This window comes from Apostichopus japonicus, chromosome 20, assembly GCF_037975245.1.
Source record: "Apostichopus japonicus isolate 1M-3 chromosome 20, ASM3797524v1, whole genome shotgun sequence".
In the NCBI taxonomy this organism is placed as follows: domain Eukaryota; kingdom Metazoa; phylum Echinodermata; class Holothuroidea; order Aspidochirotida; family Stichopodidae; genus Apostichopus; species Apostichopus japonicus.
Genome location: NC_092580.1, coordinates 12,158,971 through 12,179,200, shown reverse-complemented (window position 1 = coordinate 12,179,200; position 20,230 = coordinate 12,158,971). Strand labels below are relative to the sequence as shown.

Sequence of the window (20,230 nt, the reverse complement as noted above, 5' to 3'; positions counted from 1 at the left end):
GTTCAGAGAATTATGAGGCCGGCATTCCTGGTTGGGGACTGCCATTTAATGTCCCCATTGATATATATGTATTTATATACCTTCTTAATTGTTTTACTTAAATGTTTTGATTTATAAATTGATATCTGCAGATGGTTTACTCGTGATTGCAAAACCACCCGGGATGTCAGTTAACACAGGAAGAACGGACGCTGTCTCAGTCACTGAAGTCGTACCTCAACTGGCCGAGGCTTGCAATCTACCTTTTCTGGAGATAGTCAAAGCACCAGAGAAGTTAGTATCATGTTCTTTGTCTCCTCTTAGTCAATGCCAAAAGTTGTTATGTAGATGATAGGTTTGTCTTTGTTTTTAAAGTATGCCCTGTGATTTTATGCAGAGACCATGACCAAAACTGTAGGGATTAATGTGTGTAGTTAAACTTGGTTGGCACTAACAATTAAATTGAAGTTACTTATAATGATGGTTTTATGTATAGTACCATTTGGAATAGTCTTTCCAATAGCACACCCCTCCAAATTCAGTCGGAAGTAAATATATAGTAAATGAATAGTAAATAATGTGTTAAAAAAATATAAAATTAAAGGAGATGTAACCCTGGGGTTTTGCAGTGACTTCATCGTAAAGATTACTATTCTTAAGCCCTCTGTGAAATAACTAGTCAAAACTACCTTTCCCCGAAATTCTAGGAATTTTCTAACTATTTTTTCAAACCTACTGTGTTGGCGGCCATTATGTAACAAAGGGAGCTTCAAAAATGAAGTCAGCGAGCCAACTGGTAAGTTAAACAATTCTCCTCTCTGCATATGAATGGTACACTCGCTCTCGGAGATCGTTCGGAAGTTGGTGCAAAATGTCAAAGTGTCAAGCATTTGGTTGTGTAAACAGGAGAGGGATAGAAGGAGCAGGGAAGGGAAACGTTATTATGTTATTCAAAAATAGATTTCCAGATAAAAGAGAACGTACAAAAGCACCAGGCTTGACCCTCCGTAGCAGAACTGTCATCATAGAGTAACTGCCAATGTCGGCCACATATGCGATCTGTTTAGCAAGCTTTAGGTCTCGTTGTCTCAGTTCCTCCACTGTGTATTCATTCTCGTATTGATAGCAGTCAAGTCCAAATGCATCCATGTTCTCTTTCTTCCAAAGTTCTCGAGCCCGGAAAGTGTTTTGGAAGAAAATTTGACTACATATTGCCTTAGTTATTATTAACGGCGCATAGGAAATGTATGTGTTGAGATGTGGCTCGCTTACTTACGAAACAAGAGGGAACTCGAATTAATAAAGCATGGCGAATGCCATGGGTGACAATTTGGGCTATTTTTAAGGTTGAAAGAAATGTTTCAAGTATTCGTGTCGCTTCTGTTTGAAAGGGCTTACTGAAAAATGGTATTCTCCAAGCAGACAAGTCTAGGGTATATTTCTCCTTTAAACAAAAGTCTTTGACCAATTAACTGTGAGGTTCTTAAAGAGGCGGTAACATAAGTTGTAAGTTATTGACAATTATTAAGGAATGTTACCGACCCTGTCATATTCACACAACATCTAAATTTGATGGTAAAAGAAAATTTGAGTTCATGACTAAATCATTTGGCTGAATTTGCCAGATTCAGCCGAAGGTCTTGCTGGAATTCCTGCCAGATTTATCAGAGTTTGGAAATTATTACAATCCCACATTTTTTTTGTTCTGAGACATTTATTCATCTGTTATGACTCATAGGACCATATATATCAAGTAGCCTTTAATTTTCATTGCTGTTTCTTTTGTAGTTGGGATTTTAGTCAGGTTTTTGTTTCTTCTCATGAAGGTGGCTTGACCTAATCCTTTCACCATCAAAATGCATGTCCCACTCCAGTAGTTTTAATTTTCTATATATGAATTGTGGCCAATATGAAAATTGTTACACGGAATTTGTCTAGAACATTTTCTGAAAGTTAAAAACTCATTCAATTCTCTGTCTATCATTGCCTAGCAAACCATTCCCTTGAAAAATAATTTAAAGTTGCTATATTTGGAGTTCTTCCATTCATTGTATTAACTGGGAACATACCCAGGCAATTGGGTTACATTTGATTACATGGAAACCAGCATGATGAAGATACACTTTAATATAAAATTTTAATCTGAGTTCATGGCTTTAGATTTATTGCGATTAATTCAGGCTGACGGAGCAAGTTTTATATATAAACATATTTAAACAAGAAAATGATTTTATTTCGGCTAGCAATTATTCTTTTCTTGTTTCTCCCTCTACAGAGAAAGCTCTGGATCTCTTCTTATGGCTACCGACATAGACAAGCTAAATGAGTTGAGGAATAGCTGGCAAATAGCTGGAGTAAACCATTCCATCATAAGGAAATTCCTGTAAGTTTTTTTGTATGCAGGATTTGCAGTATTAATTAATACACTTGTTTATTTGCTCTACAATTCATGACAAAATAGATTTAAATTAAAGATGATTATTGTAAAATCCATATTGTAATATCCCAAGAGACTTTTAAAATTAAAAGTTTCTATGGTTTTTTCACAAGTAGGGATGCCCCAGCAAATGGCATTTCAAATCTGGCCAAATATCAGATTTGCCAGAATCAGCCAAAGATCTTGCTGGAACTCCTGTTGTCTGTTGTATCAAAGTTTGGAAATCAACACAATCCAACATTTTAAATTTTTTGGCATTTGAGGATTTTTTTTTACAGAATGCGACATCCGGCTGGATTTAAAATTGGGTTTCATCTTATTAACTACAACCTAACAACTTGTTTTGCCAGGAGTCACAGGTTTACAAATTTTGAGGGTGACTACCACTTACGCTAAATATTGCAATATGCCACAAAACTAACGAAAAAATGCTAGTGTTCTGTAACAGAACAGACATTTTGGAAAATGTATCACTTTATACACAACAACCATTAAACAGCAAATAGTTATGTTTCTGTGAGAATGACAATTTTTGTATGAAGAATGCCCTCTCACAATCTCTCACTATTTAATTCTCCTTGAGAATTGTTAACATGCACCATGGAAATGTAAGATGGCACTCTTTGCCAATAGAAAGAACTCCTGCTTAAAAAGCACAAAATTAATTTTGATATGTTGTAGACTGTCAAACAACACTTTGAACCTTTGGGATCTCACCCATTAAACATCGAAGGCTCGTCAGTTAAAGTGGCTGGACTACTCAGTCTAACACAACAGACTGCTAGGTCAGCTCCTCAGATTACACCTACAAGCTTTTGCCAGTCATGATCACTTTTCAATGAGTTTGGTTTGGAAAGAAGCTTTGTCGTTTCTTCCTTATCACATATTGCCTAATGCTCTCCATTTAATTTGTAACTTGTGTTAGTATATTCTCTTCCTTTGTACATATTTATGTCAAAACACTGGGATAAGAAGTATCAAAAGTTAAAGAATATTTAAAGTATGACACCAAGGGATATCATCATTCTGAATTAACTTCTTTGTCTAATATTAATTAAGAAAACTTGAAACTTTTGAGAAATTCTGCACAAGTACACGTAATGTCTTTCTATTTCTACCTTAGAGCTGTAACAATTGGAATCCCGGAACCTGAGGCAGGTAGGAACAATTATCTTTTTGGAGGGTTTAACCAATGAAATGGAAAAATAATGAAGTGTAAGACCAGTGGAGTGAATCACTGAAATTGTCTCATTCTCTGTTATTGTTTCGGTCGAGATGAAAGCATGCGTCCGATTACTGTTTTCATCTCGACCAAAACAATTACAAAGATCTTTGATTTGGTTTGAAATATTTTAATTTGGTTTGTTCCCCCCTTCCGTTTGGTTCCACCTTTGATTTGGAACTTGATCTCTGCGAATGGCTGAAAAAAAATTGAGGGAAAAGTGATTATTAATCTTCAACCGTACTGAAGTAAAACTGTTTGGACCGTTGAGATTGAATGCATAATGTGACTTTAAAGGGATACACCAGTGACAAGCAATGTAACACTTACATGAAGAGAAAATCATTGGACACTGTCAGAGTCAAATCTGCATCTGAGAATCTTGTACTTATTATCTCAAAGTGTGGTTGAATGTTTACCTATTTGACTGTCTGAAGGTTTCTCTACCCTCGGAAGTGTGTGACCGTCTCAGTCTGTGATGTCAGTGTGGTAGACGTTCTTGAAAAGATTTACTTATGAGGCTATTATGATCTCTTCTAAGGCTCTCATTCCTCCTCCTTGGTTTATCCCTGAAACTTGTTACATTTCTTTGACTGGCTGACGGTTTCTCTACCCTCGGAAGTGTATCACAGCTGGCTGTCTCAGTCTGTGATATCAGTGTGGTAGATGTTCTTAAAACATTACATTAGGAGGCTATTATGATCTCTTCTGAGGCTCTCATAATCGTTTCCTTGGTTTATCCCTGAAACTTGATACATTTCGAATGTTTCAATTAGCACTCAGTGTTCGCCGTAGTTATAGAAGCTCATCAAAATGTAATGCTTTTGTCGGAATGTTATTTTCCTCTGTGGCTAAATGATTGATGTACTTTTAAGGAAAGCAAAAGCATTTCCAGCTCAATTGACTTGATGACTATGCAGGCGCGTATCCAGGGGGGGGGCGTTGGGGCGCGCCCCCGGTTAAGAAAAAGAGGAGAGAAAAAAAAGAAGAAAAAAGGGAAAAAGAGGGAGAGAAAAGAGAGGAAAAGGAGGGGAAGGGAGGAAGGAAGGAAAAAAGAAAAGAAGAAAGAGAGAAAAAGGAGGGAGTAGAAGAAAAATGCAAAGACACCGGGAAGAGAAAGAGAAACAGTGACGTAATAACAGCGATGATCCCAATTATATACACAGGGTAGCCAGTGACGGATCGAGGATTTTGGTGAGGAGGTGCGCCTCACTCTACTACTTAAAACGACAACTCCATTTTTGACGTTTCCATTTTACTCTCTCAATATAGTATATATATATATATACTATACATATAGGTATATGTTGAGACTCAGAGTTTCACGCGTTGAGGCGATCACCAGACAACTAATATACATATATATATATATATATATATATATATATATATATATATATATATATATATATATATATATATATATATATATTAGTAATATGTAATATGTATATTAGTTGTCTGGTGATCGCCTCAACGCGTGAAACTCTGAGTCTCAACATATACCTATATGTATAGTATATATATATATATACACATAAATATATAGTATTTATATATATATATATATATATATATATATATATATACATATATATATATATATATAGTATATATGGTCTATCATAACATGTGTGTGGGTATGGACACTTTAAACAATTGTGCTATGAAACCAACTGTGGCTGATCTCGAACTCGGCCGAGTCGTCAGGGAACATGACGCACATAAATTGAGCACATCTCCTGTGAATATCATGTAGTGGAACCAAGGTCGTATCATGGGGGGGGGGGGGGGCGGACGCACCCAACACTAATTGAGATTGTTCCCATCTGCATGAAAATGCGCGCCGGCAATCCTACACCCCAACGCTACGCCCCACCCTTCTAATCGCTTCCCGATGAGTTACGAAACTTAATGAATGAGTTTCACCCGTAGTATACCAAGACCTTGACAAAATCCGGCAATACACCACTTCATCGATAACAAGTGATCGGGTTGTGTATTAGTGACGGCTTGAGGTCGTGCACTGACCTACATGCAGCTGTATAACCACTCCCGATTTTGCAATTTCCCAAGATCTGGCCCCAATAATCCCAAAGACACTGTACTGTATGAATATCTAGCAATATCTAGCGATATCTAGGGATGAAAATCCTAGACATACCACGAAAAGACATACCACCAATTTCCAAGATCTTGGGGAAAAGTCCCAAGGAGTGGTCACACTGCCTACATTTCATTGGGCGCGAAATATTACGGTAATTTTGAGCAAACTGCAGGAAACTTTGAAAACACGTGAGGCGTTGAACATCGGTTGAATCACCTGTTAGTAACTATAACACAATGGCATCCAAGAAGAGATCAGTAAGTTATTTACTCCACTGGTGTATTAGGCCTACTCAATTTTATTTGATATATGCAGCTATCAAAGCAACTGTGAAAGCAACATTATGGCAACATTGATACATTATACACACATTATTCCTGAGGTTGCTTCCGTGGGAATTTGCATATGCAATCGAATAGGCCCACACTGTAGCCCTAGCATAAGGACGTAGGCCCATATTCGTACCAGTTATAAGCGCCTAGCTCGCATTGCTATACAGTTACTATAAATAACCCATTGGCCGTCAGTTTTCATTAAAGGCTAGCCTACTTAGACTAACGTTAGGCTATTTAAAGCCCATTGCCACACATAGCTTATGCTAAACAATTACAAACTAAGACTTAGCTAACCAATTGCCCGCAAAAAACGATATGTGTCTAGGGCAGGGTCCTAATGAAAATTTCATTGATCTCAGTATTTCGTAATTTTTTGAAACTTGTTCCGAATTAGTTCCAATTTCCCGAATGTCGGGCAAATCCCTTGGAAGTGGAAACACTGGCCTGTACGGTACAATTTGCACCAAAGGCCGTGTGTAAGTTAGGTAGTTGGTTACTCATATATTTATACACAAATAAAATGTAGATCGTACTGAGCAAGTCATTCTTGTAAAATTTTGTCAACTATTAAATGAGAGAAATGTGTGTTTTTCGCGAAGACAATATTATTTGAATTGATAAAACAAATATATTTCAAGTCATGTCATTTACATAGCCAAATATTCATTTCAGTGATATACATAAACATATCTGTGGAAATGTCACTGGCGTAGTAATATACTTCTAGGTTCATTCATGAAGTGCGGCCCGTGTTTGTTTATGTGTGGTAGTCATAGTAACATGTCGTAATCTTTGAAGGACAGCCTATATAGGCAAACCGCAGAGTTATAAAACTTGTGGGCGTAAATAATCCGCTCCTCCCGACTTGTACGTAATAGGTTCTATTCTAAGGGAATATAGTTAGCATGCATTTCCCGGTTTTCCCGCCATTTAGGGTCAATTTAAGGGGGGGGGGCACGTTTAACTCCTTAACCCTCCCTCCTTCAAAAGAAAAAATATTATTTCATTGAACTCTTGTTGAAATTCTAATAGGTGAAAATCTTTCAAAGCGGCCATACAATTGTTAGGAGCTTCCCCAAAATCGGTATGTATCATATTGCAATATCCCATTGACTTGTACAGCTACGGTAATATATTTCTTTCGTAATAGGCTATATTTTGTCCATTTCGATGGACTACAGTTGTGCTAAAAATGCTACAAAGTTAATTGGCACCAGCATACAACAAAATGATCAGCTACAGCATTATGCAAGTGGCAATACTGCATCATCTGAACTTCCCTAAACTTGGTTAATATTTTGAAACACATCGACCGCAGTGACATTGCGAGAACGCATTGCGATGTTAGTCGTTATGACAGTTTGTTATACCAGGTGCGCTATTGTTACGATGACATCAATGCTGAAAGCCGGTACGGTGTGGTGATGAAATATATATATCAGATTACTGCTGCCGAAACCTCCTCTCTTCCAAACTGGCATTGGTGAACGTGAGAAAGAATGGACTATGCACGACGAAGTACAACGTTACCTGCCTGCCTCCTGTTTCGGCCCTTCTTCCTTTCAGCTTTCGAACCTACATTCATCCTATCATGTTCGCTTCGATTGAATCGGATGCCGTATTTATTCCAAATTCGATAGAACAACATTTTTCATTCCCAACGCTGTGTTTTTGTATGCATTTTTTCGATATTGAAAAGGAGGCCAATCATTTTTTCTCCGTATTGAGCAATAACTCATTATTCAAACAATATCATCTCACAATTCTTTCAGGTGCCCGCAAGGAAGAATCGTAAAAAGGGGGGTGATAACTATAGCATTCTCAACTTTTTGCCCTACAAGAAGCAACGCACCAAGAGTGAGAGAGATCGTCTGCAAGAGAATGCAGCCACTCTTGGCATGAAAATCATGCATGACGTTCCCGGAGACGGCTCTTGTTTCTTCCATGCATGGTTGCTCAGTGTCCTAAGTTGGGTATAAACAAGTATACCGGCAACCAGTCGCCTGCTGAACAGGCATGCCTTCTGAGACGAGATGCAGTGGCGTTCGTTCAGTATTTGGTAAGGGTACAATAAACTGTAAACTTATTCTGAAACAAGGGTGGTGGAACCGGGGGGGGCACAGGGGGCACAGGCCCCCCACTTTTCCTCAGGTTAATAATGTGCCCTTTTCCTACATAAAAATTGTACTCTCTCCAATTTGATTTGGGTGGCTGTAACGACTCACCCGAAATGTATAACCAAAATTTTGCCGCGCGCTCCGCGCGCGTTCAACATCTTAATGTGCATATCATGTGCCAATAACATACAATCGTTTTCTGTGTTATTACCCTTCCATATTATTTTTAATTATTGGGGAAGTCGTTAAAATAATAATGATAATAATAATATCATAATTTCTAAAAATGCAATGCTATATTACATTGTGACTTTGTAATAAGCAGAAGCCATTTATAGCCTACTATGAATAATGAGTATATACAGTTTTAATATCCCATAACCTACCCCATCCTTTCGTATTTTGACATATTTCATTTTCTAATATGCATGTATCGATTGCGTGTGCAGGGACTTGGACTTTATAAAGATTTCACCTCATTTTGTCTCGAAAGAAAACTTGTTTCCAAATTACGTCAACTTCAACTGGAAGGGAAAGGGTAACAACACAAAATTCCAAGCAATGAAGAACATCTCCACACCCAGCGCCACCTATGTATTTCCCCTACACCAGAGTGGAACCTGCAACAGAAGGTTCAAATGGGAATGGTTGGAGAACTACCCGGGTCTTGCATACAGTGCCAAAGAGGATGCAGCTTTCTGCAGATATTGTGTGTTCTTTCCGCGGCCTGGCAGTAACGCATCGTCGTCCAGGCTTATGGTTACCAGACCATTCAGGGACTGGAAGAAAGTGACGGAAAAATTCACCGCGCATTTCTTTGGTATACAAAGAGACAGCAGCAAGAGAGGGGCAGGTAACTGACTTCATGTACTTACTGAAAGGGATGGAGTCACTCACTCTCATAAAAATAATGTTTATAATTATATAGCGCAAATTCACATCCTATCGAATGCGTATACATTACCCCTGGTCATAGGTACAGCTTGCAAGACCCACAAACCCGATCAATGCACATCCCAAGAGGTGCAACCATACAGCGCAAGTCCCAATTTTCACATAGATAGAGTAAGGCAATCGAGATAAAGCACTCATAACCCAACAAACGTGGTGCCAGACTGATAGGAATCGCAAGCCTTAATCCATTTGCTACCAAGTCTGTCCATGCATTCCAATACAGGAGATGTAATTGGAAAGTTATAGGCTAAACAGATACGCAAATATCTGGTCTCCTTTATTTTAGCACAAAACGAATATCATTCTGAAAACTAAATAAATATCTGCACTTTGAATTTCCCTGCAAAACTACCAATTGCATATGGTTACTCATGATATCATTTTCCATTTTTTGTAGGGTATGAATTGCATTGTATGTGCCAAGAGTCGTGGCTTTCCTTCCGCTCCATGATTGAACACCAGACCGGAGATGTCTCAGAACAGGCAGGCAGTAGAGACCAGTGCAAGGGATAGGAAAGTGCTGCTTTGGAGACAAGGCCTAGCGATCAGAGGCCATCGGGATAGCCGGACAGACCGCTTTAATCAAGGAAACAATATGGGGAACTTCTACGAGATTCTCCAGATGCGTGCTCGAGTAAGTGAATGCTGATGTATCTTGTTCCAAACTCAAGCTTTTGGACCACGCCACCAGTCAAACTTTTTCACTTCAGACATAAAATTCAAAGTCGATATAAGATGACTCACTTCCGATATTTGTTCCCGTCATTAAATAATCCATAATTGTCTTCAACTTTGCGTAAAACAACATATTTCTCTGCATCATGTTTTTGAAGGTGGAGATGATGTTCTTCAAGAACATTTAGACAAGCACGCTAAGAATGCAAGCATGATATCTTGTGTAATACCGAATGAGCTCATCTCTATTTGCGGCGACCAAGTGAGGTTGGGAATTCTGCAGGAGGTGCAAGGGGCCAAATTTTTCTCTATAATCATCGATGAAGTGGCAGATATGTCGCGAAAAGAGCAACTGTCCATCGTTCTCCACATCGTAGACTCCAACCGTAAGTATAACATGTAGGTTAGTATGGGTATCTAAAAATAAAATAAAAGTTAAGGCTATTTTGATGCAGAGTAGAGTAGTGTCCATTCCCATAACTAGTATCAGTTTATCCTCCATTTCACCACAGTTGACATCAGGGAAGACTTCATTGCTTATATCAACGTGACAGGCCAGATGACCGGAGCAGAGCTCATGGTAGCCATCGACACTGAGATGGGCAGGTGCAACTTAAGCATGCACGATGCTAGGGGAATTTGCGCTGATGATGCAGGTACGTAGTTTGTTTCTACATACGTAACATTACGGGTGTTACAAACAAAATAGAGACAGAGAAAGATGTATGAAATACGATTAAAGATATTGAACGTGGCTCCAAGCATAACATCAGCCCATAATCCACAATATCACAATAACCAACAACATACACCATAAGCTCCATTTTACGATCACTGATGTTCTGCGTCACTCGCGGTTCCATGCGCACAGTTGCCTCATTAATGTTGAAGCTCCATTTCCCCCTATATTTGCAGGCAATATGAGAGGCCAGTACGGAGGTTGCGGTCCCCGCATTAAACGCAAGTACCCCAAATGTGCGTACTTATGGTGTACTTCCCACCAACTGAACCGGGTGATAGTTTCATCAACCAAGGTACTACTCATCCAGAATATGATGACAACTGCTGATAAGGTATTTGCAGGTTTAACTTAGCCGTAGAATGGCTATGGGCTTTTGACATGTAATTCGAAACGTTTGACTGCTCTATACAACAGTTCTGCATGATAAAAACGTTTTAATCGTCATACGATCGTCCTTAAATACTTTTATTTTAATTCACTATAGATTGCTAAATATTTCTACAACTCCCCCGGGAACCAGAAGAAGTTGGAAGAAGTCATCGATGACCCTCTGGTGGTGGATACGCCGAGTGAAACATCAAAGAGGAAACTCAAGCTGATGTGCCGCACAAGATGGGTTGAGCGTCACAAGGCATTTGAGACACACTTGGACCTATTTCCCTATGTAAGTATATTTTGTGGCAGTAATCTCCCCACTTAAGTGAAGTTGTCTCCTTACAAAATGTTGCCATGTGACGTGTGCGTAAATATGTCGTGGATGATTTATGGTGATCATGACACTCTCAGCCATAACGTCGGACACGACATTCAACAGGGAAGCAAGAGGGGATGCACAGGCGTTTCTGCATGGAGTGACAAACTTCTCCTACATTGTTACTCTCATCTGACAACGAGCGTCGTGGGGTACTTGAAACAGCTCAGTGTGGGGTTACAAGCATGCTCCCTGGACATAACCTCCGCAATGATGCAAATCAACCTGGTCAAAACCACAATCCAACAGGTGAATCTCCACAATAATTAAAGTTGTACTCAAAGAAGCCTACACATGATCTGTACGAAAGGAAGATACCGTTGATGTTAATGCGACATTCATTCTTCAACTACTTGTTACAAAGGATTATAGATTTGTATGTCATTGAGATCTGAATGATATATCTGGACTGAAATATAATGATGTCAAATTAGTGCCCAGGTATAATAATGCAAGCTACGTCCTAACTTATGCTTTTCTTGATCCATTGGTGAAGGTCTGTAACGATGTCGACACATACCACGACATGTGATATTCGGACGCGATTGAACTTGCCCAAGAAGGTGGACGTTCAAAAGTCGAGGCCGAGAGTGATCGGGCGCCAAACGCAGTGCGACAACCCCAGATGCGACAGCCCGACTGAGTATTTCAAGACTACTGCCACTATTCCCTTTCTGGATCACCTCCTGACAGAAATAAACGAGAGGTTCGTATTAAGTGTGCAATAGTGGTGTTTTTCACATATGCAATAACCCACACTATGTATAATCTTCATGCTTTTTACCATGCCACCAATGCTCATTTCTTTTCTTTTGCTGGTATGCCCCATTACAAAAAAGAGCATTGGAAGCTTTCTTTCTTGTGCCATCGATCTGTATTGAGGGCAACCACTCACTGACGCCAGCTGACCTCAATTACTTTCATGACGACCTCTCATCCCCAAGAACCCTGCAACATGAAATGGACATGTGGATTGTGAGTCATCGTTTCCCATATTAAAGCTTTCGGAGACATGAATAATATTAACCTGTCTGACAATCGATGCATTATATGATTTACATCGTAATGCAATATTCTTGTTTCGACGTGGTATTAACATACATTTTATTGTACCGAATATGTCTACTGGAAACAGCAGCGGATTGCAGAAGTGCCTACAACCATCCACCAAGCTCTTAAGACAAGCTCAAAGCTGAAGATGACATTTCCGAACGTTACGACAGTGCTTCACATAGCTGCAACACTACCGATAACGAGTTGCAAGTGTGAGCGTTCGTTCAGCTCTCTTCAACGACTAAAAACATTCAACAGGTTGGTCAGTTTCGTTGAATTGCAATGACATAAAATGTTTATGGACACTGTATGGCAAATGAAGATTGGTTTGTGAAGATCACACTTCTTAATACACGGAATAAAAATACCAATGTCCTTATCTTTCAGAACAACTATGGGAGAAGATAGACTGAAGGGCCTTGCACTGATGGTTATCCATCGCCACCGTAACATCAACCTGGAGGCAGCCGCTAACGCATTCGTGAACACAAAACCAAGGCGTTTGCAGTTCGCTAACTTTCTGTCAAACTGAAGGCAGAATGGATAGAGAATCGAAGCCTTCAGTGTGTATAATGAACTTGAAACTGTGCGTCTTTCTTAATGAACACAATACTGGGCATTGCACAATAAACTGATAACAATTATTTATTTCAGTCTCATTTCAATTATTCGAATTTGTAAAGCAAACAGCAGATATCACATCATATCAGTGAGCATGAAAATGGCGTTCCATGGTGAACAACCTCCGAACTGTCTATGTGTGTAGTGTTCGGTTTCGGAAACATCTGGTATTTGTTTCATTTCCTTCAACAAAGTTGTAATATTTTGTATAATTAATATTTGTATGGAAAAAAAAACGATTGGGAAATACTTGGTTGTCAGGCAAAAGTGAACATCTAGTTGGTCATTTTCAAGCCCGAAATGTGCCGTTTCCGGTGATCTGGGGGGGTGTCAAGACCAAAAATTTTCTTGTACGCTCCGCGCCAACTGATGGTGGGGCTCCGCTTAGATAGTAATTCGAGCCCCCCGGGTAAGAAAATCCTGGATACGCGCCTGCTATGTAGCCAGATGTATTCACTAAGTATCCCCAAATTTGCAAAAATGTTATGATAAGATGGTGGTTTGCTCCTAAAGATGCAAAATTTGTCAATTCACAAGATAGCTGTTTCTAATGGTTCTGGTTATGTAATTTTATTTTTAACATTATTTTTTCAAGTCTTTTTGTCTTGCATATTAAGTAACATTGAGACACTGGAAAAGTCCAAATAGTGAGAAAATAGGAATTCTGTACTTTTTGGGAGAAAATAATATCTTCCATTACATATATATATTTTGTATGACGGTTGCTAAGTCTATGCCTCTTCTAAAGTTTATAGTTTCTGGTGAATGATAGTGTGTGACTGTGTCCTTTGTTTAATAAACTTTAAATCAAAATAAAACAAAACAGTTAGCAAACTGCTTATCCACTAAAGAGCCTGTGTAAAGAGAATGTGTAAAAGTCAGTTGGCCTGACGTTTCGATCGGCAGGATCTTCTTCTGAGGCTGAATGAAGAAGGAAGGCCATTCACCCTCTGAAGAAGATCCTGCTAGGATCGAAACGTCAGGCCAACTTACTTTTACACATTTCATAAACTTTATTTAACTACAGAGCAGGTATCATTAAATGAGGAAATAATAATATTTCTAGCCAATTTTATCAGAGTAGACAACAAACTATTTTATTTTTCTCTCAAGTAATTTATGCTTTTAATTTCATTTCTATCATATTAAGGTACCATATGTCAAGCCCTCAAGAATGTATCCATTGGAGACCATCTCTTGGTAAGTTAAACAATCTTTCATTTGTTTATTAACACAGTGCCTTTTGACGGAGAGTTTTGATGAGTCAACTTCAGTGTGTTCTCATGTGACATCATTCTGCCCATTGTAATTATCAAAAGTGCTCTCTGAGTTGATCCTGATCAATTTTAAGATCCTATAAATCAATAATAAAATCTGGGAACGATGTTCTCCATCAGCTAGACTAGTGAAGTGTCAATTATCAAATGATGAAAAAATTGTCAAAATGTGAAATGTGAAAAATGTGAATGTTGACTTAGCTGTAAATGTACAGAGGAATTGAAAACTCTCTTCACCATTTTCTGTACAGACCCAAGTATCAAGTTCTTCAGTCTAGCTATGCGGAAAACTTGGTTGCCCTCATGTAGTTTCTAAGTTACCTAGTTTTTTTCAAGTACAAGATTTTACAGCCAGAAATGACTGTTTGAAGAAATCTATTTTGAAAAAAATAAAGTGAACAATGCACGGAAGTATATTCATTTATACTAAACATTTTGGGCATAAACTGTGAGTTTGGTCACAAACCCATCGAACACAAACTTTAAAAACTATACATTCGTGTAATCAGACTCTGTAAAAGGATTTGACATTGTTCGTATAATTATCGCTAGAGGGCGTTTATTTTGAGACATTTAAAAGCGATGCTCCGTGTAGTCATGGTGGAAGCTAAATAATCCTTTATAGATTACACTTCAACCTTGGATGGGAATATAATTAGCAACGATTAAGATGCAACACAACGACAAATAATAATAAGCAGTGAGTCGTTTTATCTTACAAATGATATCTGACCAGAATCATTAATGAGGTGTTGCAACGGACATTTCCAAACCTCATAAAGGTTTGTTGTTTCTACTAGTTAGCTGTGATCGCAGTAGCTTTTGTCGTGATTATACACTTATTAAAATTGTGGAAATTCCCCACAAAAGCCCAAGAACAGATAAAACTGCAACCTTCTGGCCCTGTGCACCCTGCCAAATACATTTCTAAAAGGCTAAAAGCTATATCAAACATAAATTATTCATACACATTGAAATAAAACTTGTTTATAGGTACGCATACAGTAATTCAGTCAATCAGTGAATGTTGTTGTAAGAGAGAAAGGATCAAAGCTTGTATAAACAAACTTTTGTAAATAAATGTTGACACATTTATGTAATTAATGGACGACTGTATTTACACAACTATAACAAGACATTTGTTTTGATGGTACAGTTTGACCCAGTTCGTATCATATCTGTTCATTATGGGATGTCATTTGTACAGATTTGTAGGAGTGTCACCGCACAAGTCTCACTTTTATAACATGAAAATGAAATGCCAAAAGTGTGTGTCTACTCTATTTGAATGTGTAACCCATGGTAACAGAATACGTTACTATACAGTATAAACTGTGGTATCAATGATGTTCATAGCCTCAATTTCAATTTTCAATTTCTTTATTCCAGTATAAACGATAACATTTATAAATAGGACACATAAAAGATGATACATAAAAGACGTAAACATGTACAAAAATGAAAGCATGAAACAAAAACAAGAAATAAGATAGAGGAATAGAAGTTTTAAAAGATTAAAGATTAAAAGGATTATAACAGAGATTCTAAGAACCCATTTTGAATATAAATGGCTGCTCTGTAGATAAAGGAGTTCTTAAAAAGCATAATTCTAAAAGATGGCAAGATAGTAGGATTACGTAGATTGTACTTGCTGGTTCTATTGCACAGAGAGATCAACTCGGAGTGAAGTGGGTGATCTTTAGAACTATGTATATTCTTAGCTAGTCTTATGAATTCATTTTTAGCAGCAGTGTTTACTTTACCAACAAGGCTTTCATACTCGAGATTAAATATTTTGGAGCAGTATTTCAAGAAACTTCTAATTCTTTTCTTGTCCTTTTCAAGTAGAAAGTGATACCAGACAGGAACTGCATACACAATCACTGGCAGAATTGATGAGCTGGATTGCTTCTAGTTCTTTCCAACTGACCAGACCACAGTAGCTCAAATATGCTACAGTTAGTCACTTTCTAAACATGTTTCCTGTGAGAGTAATTGTTTATTAAATATTGTTTGGCCTTTGCAACATCACTGTTTAAAATTTCAGGATTTTCTTTCTATTTATTGCTATTGTTTGGTATTGCTCATTTTCCATCTTTTATTTTTTTTTGTTCGGACAGACAGTTCCAGTTCGTAATGTTTCTCTGAAAAGCATTAAAAGTGGACATGCAAAGAAAGCCACCACTGAATACAGAGTTCTGTCCAAGAATGAGGACCTTAATTGTGCTCTATTAGAAATACAGGTAGATAAATGTAAGTATCATTTGTGACGAAGTTGTTAAAGCAGAGCAGGTCTGTCAGTATAAATATATATATATATATATATATATTTATATTTATATATATATATATATATATATATATATATATATATATATATATATATATATAAAAGTATCTCTTTCAAAGTATCTGTTCAAAGTATCTCTTTCGAGATCCGGCTTTAGGAATCACAAATGATTTCGAGTTGGTTAGCATCATGTTTGATCTCTAGAGTAAGGCAAAAATATGTCACCAAAAACAACTAGTATTGTTCGATACAGGTGACAAACGCCTACAGTGGAATTACGACCTTCCTTACCGGTTTCGAACCTCTGGACATACAATCAGCGTCCATAGCCTAGTGGTTAGGGTGTCCGCGTACAGAGCGGAAGGCCTGTGGTTCGAATCCCGAGGGAGGCTGAAAGTTTTTTCACTGTTCTTGATTTTCCAACTCTTTACCATTTTCATTTATATATATATATATATATATATATATATATATATATATATAGGATTTATAGGGCCTTGTGGAAGCCAAGTCAAAAATAATTGCTTGAACAGCCATTCCTGCTTGGTAGTCCACTGAATTGGGCTTACTAGTATCTATGACCTGCCTGTAACCAATTATGGAGATAGATTTGCAGGAGAGCCTATTTTTCTCAATTTTATGCCTCGATTATACCTGGTAGTAGTACTAAGATATGCTTTAACTGTTCTGTCCCTTTATAAGCATGGAACAGTAGAGGGCAAAACACCCAAGGGTTCAGAGCCAAAGAGCTGAGGGCCCCTTCAACTCAGAAAGGGACTAAATCTCACTATTGCTTGTTTTGCTACCTTTAGAGTACCTATCTAATCTTAAGCCCTGCCCCCACCCCCCCCCAAGTTAATCATGAAACTGCTGGGAACAGATTTCTTGAAGAAATGAATCCATGACTTTTGTAGATTTCTCCTTTACTAAAAGGAATCCTCACAGCTTTCAGTCTTGCACCCAAATTTAGATTCTAATTTAAGGAATACCATATACCTACACCGACCAATATATTGTCATTTAACTCAGCATGCTATCTACCTGTACACTGACCAATCTATTGTCATTTAACTCAGCATGCTATCTACACTGACCAATGTATTGTCATTTAACTCAGCATGCTATCTACACTGACCAATCTATTGTCATTTAACTCAGCATGCTACCTACACTGACCATTCTATTGTCATTTAACTCTGCATGCTATCTACACTGACCAATCTGTTGTAATTTAACTCAGCATGCTATCTACACTGACCAATCTATTGTCATTTAACTCAGCATGCTATCTACACTGACCAATCTGTTGTCATTTAACTCAGCATGCTATCTACACTGACCAATCTATTGTCATTTAACTCAGCAAGCTATCTACACTGACCAATCTATTGTCATTTAACTCAGCATGCTATCTACACTGACCAATCTATTGTCATTAAACTCAGCATGCTATCTACACTGACCAATCTATTGTCATTTAACTCAGCATGCTATCTACACTGACCAATCTGTTGTCATTTAACTCAGCATACTATCTACACTGACCAATCTATTGTCATTTAACTCAGCATGCTATCTACACTGACCAATCTATTGTCATTTAACTCAGCATGCTATCTACACTGACCAATCTATTGTCATTAAACTCAGCATGCTATCTGCACTGACCAATCTATTGTCATTTAACTCAGCATGCTATCTACACTGACCAATCTATTGTCATTAAACTCAGCATGCTATCTACACTGACCAATCTAATGTCATTTAACTCAGCATGCTACCTACACTGACCAATCTATTGTCATTTAACTCAGCATGCTATCTACACTGACCAATCTATTGTCATTTAACTCAGCATGGTATCTACACTGACCAATCTATTTTCATTTAACTCAGCATGCTATCTACACTGACCAATCTATTGTCATTTAACTCAGCATGCTATCTACACTGACCAATCTATTGTCATTTAACTCAGCATGCTATCTACACTGACCAATCTATTGTCATTAAACTCAGCATGGTATCTACACTGACCAATCTATTGTCATTTAACTCAGCATGGTATCTACACTGACCAATCTATTGTCATTAAACTCAGCATGCTATCTACACTGACCAATCTATTGTCATTTAACTCAGCATGCTATCTACACTGACCAATCTATTGTCATTAAACTCAGCATGCTATCTACACTGACCAATCTAATGTCATTTAACTCAGCATGCTATCTACACTGACCAATCTATTGTCATTTAACTCAGCATGCTATCTACACTGACCAATCTATTGTCATTTAACTCAGCATGCTATCTACACTGACCAATCTATTTTCATTTAACTCAGCATGCTATCTACACTGACCAATCTATTGTCATTTAACTCAGCATGCTATCTACACTGACCAATCTATTATCATTTAACTCAGCATGCTATCTACACTGACCAATCTATTGTCATTAAACTCAGCATGCTATCTACACTGACCAATCTATTGTCATTTAACTCAGCATGGTATCTACACTGACCAATCTATTGTCATTTAATTCAGCATGCTATCTACACTGACCAATCTATTGTCATTAACTCAGCATGCTATTGTACTTACTGTCCCCTCTCTCTCTATGTGTACTCAGTGCGACATCACCAATTGCAAGTCCATCTGGGACAAAAGATGTGCAAGATTCTTGGAGATCACTTGTACTCGTCAAGGGTGAGATGCATTCTGGGAACGGATGTGACTGCTAATCCTCTCGAAGTTACACCCCGGACCCAGGTAGGACAGCGTTCATTGACCTTTGCCACTCCCTTAGCAATTAAAATATAAGTTTGCACCATATTTACAGGCTATGGATGAAATTAGTAGGAGACATTTTTTCCGGCAATTTGTTGTTGATGCTTATAGTTTCACACGCACCTAGAGTACTGTACCTCTTACTCACAAGCAAGGGACGTGCATGCACCACATGCTTAAGCAAGGCTTGGTGGAAGGCTGAAATAGGTTTCACCATGGTGTCACCCCCACCCTCCCCCCAACACAGCTGTGCACCCTGTAACAAAGAATAAGAATGTAGAATATCTCACTAGCATGCTTAATACCACAGCAAATTAGACAATTGTCCCTATTGGTTGACCCTCTGGAACCTCTGGTTGTCCCTTGGACAACAAAGTCTCACATTTTGGTTGCCTGAACAGCCAAAATGGTTGTTTGAAATAATTCTTATTTCAGCACCCTCAAAGTGACAGAGGAGTGACACAGATATATCATTTTACTGATATACTGATTTTGGTTGTCTGAACAGAATTTGGTCCTCTCAGCCAATTAGACTACCGCTAAAAACTTGCTCTGGTGTGACCCTTCCCACGCTCCCTCCTTCCAGACATAGGTATGAACCTGCAACAAATGGCTAGTTTGATATAGATATGGGACTCATTCAGAAGCATGTCCTACCACTCATACGCGAAAGTACCGTATGTAGAGGCAAATTGGTTTTAAGCTTTATAGGCTTGTAGATGTACAAACATTACTTACTAAAAGTGTTTCTTAGTCTTATGAATTTGTAGTAAAATAGTGTTGGTGGTAGTCAATTGCCTGCTGGAAAGGGATTATCAGAGGAGGCTACATATTTATTGAAACATGTTATAGTCAGCCCTGACCGACCTTCCTAC

At 38.1% G+C, this 20,230-nt stretch overlaps 1 protein-coding gene across 6 annotated transcripts in view; it reads left to right on the top strand.

The window, feature by feature from the left end:
- Window positions 1-20,230, top strand: part of LOC139961847 (gamma-adducin-like) — a 62,801-nt gene that overhangs the window by 31,408 nt on the left and 11,163 nt on the right. For all 6 annotated transcript variants that reach the window (XM_071961424.1, XM_071961420.1, XM_071961419.1 and 3 more), the window contains 6 exons: window positions 132-273; window positions 2,255-2,362; window positions 3,540-3,574; window positions 14,144-14,193; window positions 16,391-16,523; window positions 19,198-19,337. In XM_071961424.1, the coding sequence (XP_071817525.1) occupies window positions 164-273; window positions 2,255-2,362; window positions 3,540-3,574; window positions 14,144-14,193; window positions 16,391-16,523; window positions 19,198-19,337 (576 nt within the window). In that variant the 5' untranslated portion in view covers window positions 132-163. The remainder of the gene's footprint in view (window positions 1-131; window positions 274-2,254; window positions 2,363-3,539; window positions 3,575-14,143; window positions 14,194-16,390; window positions 16,524-19,197; window positions 19,338-20,230) is intronic.